Source organism: Meleagris gallopavo, chromosome 19, assembly GCF_000146605.3.
Source record: "Meleagris gallopavo isolate NT-WF06-2002-E0010 breed Aviagen turkey brand Nicholas breeding stock chromosome 19, Turkey_5.1, whole genome shotgun sequence".
NCBI classification, from domain to species: domain Eukaryota; kingdom Metazoa; phylum Chordata; class Aves; order Galliformes; family Phasianidae; genus Meleagris; species Meleagris gallopavo.
The window spans coordinates 1,973,628-1,980,035 of record NC_015029.2 but is presented as its reverse complement, the minus strand read 5'-3'; the positions used below and the strand labels follow the sequence as shown (position 1 = coordinate 1,980,035).

Sequence of the window (6,408 nt, the reverse complement as noted above, 5' to 3'; positions counted from 1 at the left end):
AGAAAGAAAGAAAGAAAGAAAGAAAGAAAGAAAGAAAGAAAGAAAGAAAGAAAGAAAGAAAGAAAGAAATTAGCAAGACAGTGGAGGGAGCACAAGCACACCTTAGGCTGGACAGCCAAGAACACAATGGTTGAGGCATCCACCTGCAAGGTCATTCAGGCTTCAATTTGAAGCTCACCTTCCTACATCTGGAGATCTCACAATCAGGCTCTGGGCCACTCAGTGCAATTCCCTCAGCATATTTTATCCTGGCATTGCTCCAAAGTGTATAAACAATGCAATATTTATTGGAACAGAGTGAAACTGCCTCTACAAACTATTGGCTAAGGCATTCAGCTGAAACAGAGAGCAGTAAGCTTGCAGCATTCCTGCTCCAGTGGATAATTACTGATTTGAAGTAAAAACTTCCAGCACCCAAAGAATGCCAAGCTCCCAGACCAGCACAGGCAAGAGCCTAGGGAGTAGAGCATTCCCCTTTCAGTGGGAGTGTGAGTTTATTTCTCTTGTCTGAAAAACAAGAATTTGCAGGCAAGGTTCCAGCTCACTTCTAACTGCTTTAACCACCAGACTGATGTACTTTCAGAGCTTTGATTTTGACTCCCATTCTAGTGTCACTTTTTCCAGTGATAGACATGAGGTACAGTTCTGCCCAAACAGTCGGATTTTGACAAAGTTTCCAAACACTGGTTATATTTTTCCTGGATTTTATTAGCAGACTGGTCTCCCCCATCCTAACTTGATAGAAAAATAAGATTATATGCTTCCATATAAAAATCAGTTGTGCAGAAATTGCAGACAAAAAGAGCTAGAAATTAACCAAGTCCTGAGACAAAAGAGGCATCAACAGCTTTTCTGTGCTACAAACTACATTCTGAATATGAACTAAAAATGATTACTTATAATTCAGCCATTCCAACTCTTGAGATATTGCATATACTGATATATCACTTACTCTTCCCATGTACTCAATTAACCTCGCTTGTCAAGAAACATGCACATGGAAAGCAAATTGAGATTGCACTGCAGGATCGTATCTTGGGTCCCTGGGGAGATACATTGAGGAAAATCTTGATCAGAAGAGAAAAATAATGAAAATATTTGCAAGGATTCCTCCTTCATCTTTTTCTCGTCTTTAACAAACAGATGATCTTAAGATTCCTTGTCTTTCTATCTGTGGTACAAAGTATCTGAGCAGATTTTGTTTTCCTTCAAAACCTCACCCTACATCTCACAGTTGTAAAAGGCTGATGACATACATCTTATCCTTAACATCTGATTAACTCTTCAGCAATGAGTCCGCAGTCCAGTTTGGAGTTTTAATGAACCCAGAAGAAAGGAATATATAGTCATAAATCATTAGCCAAAAGAGGCCATTTCTATTCCTGCCAAAGACAGTAGTCAAGTACCTGATGTTATGTGGACTTATAATCTGGCTCAAAAAAACCTGGAAATATATGAGATAGTTTGGCCACTCTGTTTTAACAGAGAATTGTAACATTTTCAGTGAAACTACTCACAGTTTGTGGGACACAACAGGAGCATTCTAATGAAGTTTCACTTTGAAAACCAGAAAATAGTTCTTATTTGCAATGCTTAATTTTTAAAGCACATTTTGAAAATAGAAAATATCATGATTTGTAAGGATCATCACTGTTATTCTATGCTAAACTCTTTAACACTGCAGTTACAGTGCGTTTGTTAAGATGGCCTCAGAATATGTGGTTAAAATATAATGCTGCACAGCATTGTTACGGACAAAAATTGACGGTTAATTCTTCCTTCATCTCCAAGGCAGAAACAACAAGTTGGGTACTATGCATATAATTCATTCAGTTATTTTACACTGCTGCTAATGCCAGTGCCCCGCACAGTCATGATATGGGCAGAAACCAAAAGAGTACATGGAAGCACAGGGTACTGAAAAACAGAATTAATGCAATGGAGAAAAGAAGCAATAAATACCATCCTGGATCCATTTGTAAGTCTAGGGATATAGTGCAACATAGACGCAATGTGCTAACCATACCACCTCCTGCATAAAATAACAAATCGCCCTAAGGTTACCAAGCCAGAATATTCACAAAACTACCTTTCCTATTCACTACTGTATATGTTTAAGATCCATGTATGGAACGTTGGAATTTTCCCAGCTCAGTCATCATCCTAAATCTGTGCTTTGCTCACAAACCCAGATTTGCCTTTCTATCAGATCCTCAAACATACCAAAACACGTTGTCACCTGATGAAAAAGTTAAATACATTTTTCATTTTTTTCATCATTACATCTTAACTAGAAATCACACAATCACAGGAGTTGGAAGGGACCTCTGGAGATAATCTAGTCCAACACAATAATAATAATTAATATTAAAAGTGACTAGTGTACAATGTAAATAGGCAGTCAGTATCAGCAGATACATTTCCAAACAGGCAGTATCAACCAGCTGAGCCTGAAGTTCTTTCTAGGTCTATCAATTACACACTTTATTCTTGTTTTCTCTATTTTGAAGACTGAAATTGTGAAAGTTGCCCACTGTTATGGACCAGACTTAGAAACTGTAGCAACCAGCTTTCAGAGGTTCAAGCATTTGACAAGAAGGATAGTATTATTGTTGTTTGAATAATTTAATGTCTACATGTAAAACGCATGGAAATACATATTTATTAATCCTTTGAACATACACCAAGACTAATGAATTTAGACATGAAATATATTCCAGATCATTAACAACAGGAGAAAAAAAAAATCAGACCAAGTATTATCCATTTTTTCCTACAGCGATGATAAGTGAAAGAATGATTTTGAAGCTATTCTTATATTTCCTTCTGAAATAAGGTAATTGAGCTCATTACCATAAAGCCTGCTGGTAAATTATTTTCCTCTGTAAGTTGGTTTCCTTTTTGGCAGGGGAATGTAATATTCTAAATCAAAAGTTTGCTCTGTATGGTCCTTAATATACAGCTGTAGCTGGAAGACAGCTGAAAGACTCACGGGCCTAAAGGTTACATTGTTCTAACACTTCCTCTGAAAATATCAAATATATTCATTCGATTCTACACATAAATCTGAGCAGACCCTTCCTGTCTTGGTCTACATACAGTGTAAGTTTGCTGCTCTTCTGTTATGCTGTAAAGTCCCTCACTTTTCTTGAAATTGCACAGGATTGGCTAGTGTGATGAAGCATTCTTGTGCTTATAAAATCGGGAGGCTGTACTTCTGTTTGTTGTCAATACCTTATTTGTTCTGACTGTAAGTTCAATTTCTATTTGTTCACATATGGATCTTGAAAATAGATACAAGTACCCACAACATTGGGTGGCTGATTGCTTTTTGTATTAGACTAGAAGAAAAAAAAAACTAAATAAATGAATAGAACTCACCAATCTCTCTGACATAGGTGTCTTGTCTCCATCCGGCAAATGTTGCTCCAGAGCCAGCACAATACAATTGGCTATGATTGTAGCTAAAATCATGTATTCAAATGGAGTGGGAACCAGAAGTTAAAGAAAAAAACAAGACAGCACAAGAAGAACCACAATTAAACTCATTTATACCTAAAGCAATTACAGTTGAATGTTCAAAGATCTGTTATCTCTTTTGGAGACGTTTGGTCTCCTAGACTTTCTCAGTTCTTTTGGGGGGTATCTTTGGAAGAAGAACAGGAAACTAGATCTCATCTTTGTAAAAGTTAGTGATCTACACAAGATCAGAGCTACTCAAGGTGAAGTGTAACAAGGATGAAGAAAAGAAAAAATAAAAAGTAAAAAAAAACAGAAAGCTATCTTTTTATCATTATTGAATGAAATTAATGACCCAAATTGAAACAAAATAGATAATACAGCTGCATATCATCTGTTGAATTATTATTCAGAAATTTGCCATCATTTAACTTGCTCGCATCATGTAAACAAGTGATGGACTTGTTTGACTTAGAGTGTCTACACAGGTCCAAACTGCTAGATTGCAACACCTGCTCCTGATGAGAGCAAAATAGTCAGTGCTCTATCGAGATGCAGAAGAGAAGAGATCTTAGAGGGAAAAAAGGCAAACCCAACACAGGGTAGCCCCTCGTCTCATGCTTTCATTCTAGCCCTGAGCCGTTGCGAGTCTCGGCGCTTCTAGGGCGGAGCCGCGTCGCGGGCGGCAACGTTACCCGAGCACGGCGGACAGCTCCGCTCAGCACCGCGGACAGCTCCGTACCATACAGCGGGAATCGTGCATCAGAACGTTGGGTCGCGCCCTTTCAGCACCGTGGACAGCGTCCGTTCGACACCGCGACTAGCGCCGTTCAGCACCACGGATAGCTCCCTCACTCAGTACCACGGACAGCGCCTGCCCTGTCTGCCCCCGCCCTCCTGGGCCGCAGCTCGGACAGGACCCGGCCCCGCAGCTCGGGCGTGGGGACCTGCTGGTGGCTCTGTTGAGCCGGCTGGCTCCGCAGCGCCGTGGGCCCCCTTCCCACACTGTACGCTAAAAGAGCAGTAGCCCATGAGGCTAGCGAGGGATGGAATGTATCTAGCCTTGTAGGAAACGCGATGCTTTGGCTGCCACTGGTGCTTTGGAGCTTGTTTATTCATGCAGGGAGCAGAAATGGATAAGGAAGTACAGCAATGCCTGTGGTTTTATAATTCAGATGGGAAGATCAATACGCGTGTGTATTCAGGAGGAGAAGAAGTGCATTCACTCTACTGATGTATTTTTTTCTGTTAGCCTCTTTGGAAGTGAAAGCTTGGGAAGACTAAAGGGGAGCCGGCCTCCATGGCAATTGAAAGTGTTGCTAGGAAGCTGAGAGAAGGCCTTCCTGATGTTAGCTCACAATTAATTGGTGTGTGTTCAAATGAAAAGAAAACAACCAGTTCCCTTGAGATCACCAGTGTAATGCACTCCTGTACACACACGCACGTACACACACGCATGCACTGCATCTACTACCTGGTAACCTCAGTTAATCTTGGAAGAAGAGCCTACTTCCCTTTTCTCAGAGCTTACAACCCCGCTGTGTGTATCATTACAAGCAAAACCTCCTTCTAAGGAAGATATTTGCAGCTCACTCGGCCTGGAAGTTGGTTCTGAGACAGAAAGCATCTGCCCCTTTCACAGTACAACAGATGAGCTTTCCCTCCACTTACTGCCTTCCCCTCTCACAAAGCTTCACTTTTCTGTTGTTGTTGTTTGTTTTTTTTTTAGAACAGGTTAAGCTTAGATTAGGTACTTCATTCAAAGTGATAAGATTCCTGTTGGTTCCAATGGATTCAGGACGTAAGGCACTGAAAAAACGACTGCAATGGTTGTGTTAGTGGGATTTCACAAGGTACCTTAGCTATCAATGTCTCTCCTATCAATGCAGTTTAATGCTAAGGTGTCACCATTTTTATCCTACATTTATTCTTCTATTCAGAGTTAGAAGTAAGAGTTGTAAGTCTCTAAGATGGAAATAAGAATTGGGATTCATTAGCAGAAATCTAACAAATCCATTAACATTTCATTTATACTGTAGAAATACAAATCTATGCAACTATATATCTTGCACCTAAATACACACTAGAATGCATGTATATCTAACACCTCTGGCACAGTCAAAAGCACACTCTGCTGCTCCCACAGAAGCATTTTCCTGTGATACCAAGCTACACAACTGTACATTATGTCAGACACGAGGATCTATGTCACACACACCCATTGCACACACCGGATCACACATGCATCTCTATATTAGCAGCAGACACATCCTCAGCTGACAAGAGGGGTCTCATTCTCCATGTCTCCCCCCTCCCCAGCTTCCCCACCATGCCCACACAGCCTCCCTGAAAGGATATGGCCATTCTGTTATTCTCTTGGCATATTTCCGTATAACATTATCTTCACTGAAGATGAAGAGGGATCTGTTGACTGTGAAGCAGTTCTGTTTGACAGGGATGGGGTTGTAGAGAGCCATAGTCCGGGCCCTCTGAGCCATCGACTGCTTATACATCCTTTGGCCGGCTTGGGGACCACCTTGCCGGCTGCTCCCTCTTCCAGCCCCGGCCGGCCCTCCACCTCCATAGCGTGTTGGTAGATCATCCCCGAACCGAGCCATTCTCTCAGCGCACGGAGCTGGGTGCTACAATCCAATCTGGCAGCCGAGACGAGAGGAAGACGCATCACAGCGCGCAGCACTTCTCCCTCCGGGGGCTTCTGTTGCAGGGTTGGGATTGATTGCACCAAAATATATAGCTAGATTTTTAAAAAATAATAATAATAAAAATTCCCTTCCCTTCCTCCGCCCTTCCTCTTCGCTCGTCGCTGGGGCTGCCCGGGTAGAAGGAAGGTGCCGATGCTCCGCTCACCTCCCCGCACAGGTGCCGTCTTTTCGCCCCGACCTCATGGCCGAAGCCGCGAGGCTGACGCGGACCCTTCCGCGGCGACCG

At 41.9% G+C, this 6,408-nt stretch overlaps 1 protein-coding gene across 8 annotated transcripts in view; it reads right to left on the bottom strand.

The window, feature by feature from the left end:
* Window positions 1-6,402, bottom strand: part of CACNA1B (calcium voltage-gated channel subunit alpha1 B) — a 259,792-nt gene extending 253,390 nt beyond the window's left edge. For 7 of the 8 annotated variants that reach the window (XM_031556155.1, XM_031556154.1, XM_031556157.1 and 4 more), the window contains exon 1: window positions 3,382-3,482. In XM_031556155.1, the coding sequence (XP_031412015.1) occupies window positions 3,382-3,474 (93 nt within the window). In that variant the 5' untranslated portion in view covers window positions 3,475-3,482. Of the gene's footprint in view, window positions 1-3,381; window positions 3,488-5,817 lie in introns of those variants that run through there. The other variant, XM_010720794.2, reaches the window with a different exon arrangement.
* Window positions 6,403-6,408: the final 6 nt, after the last annotated feature.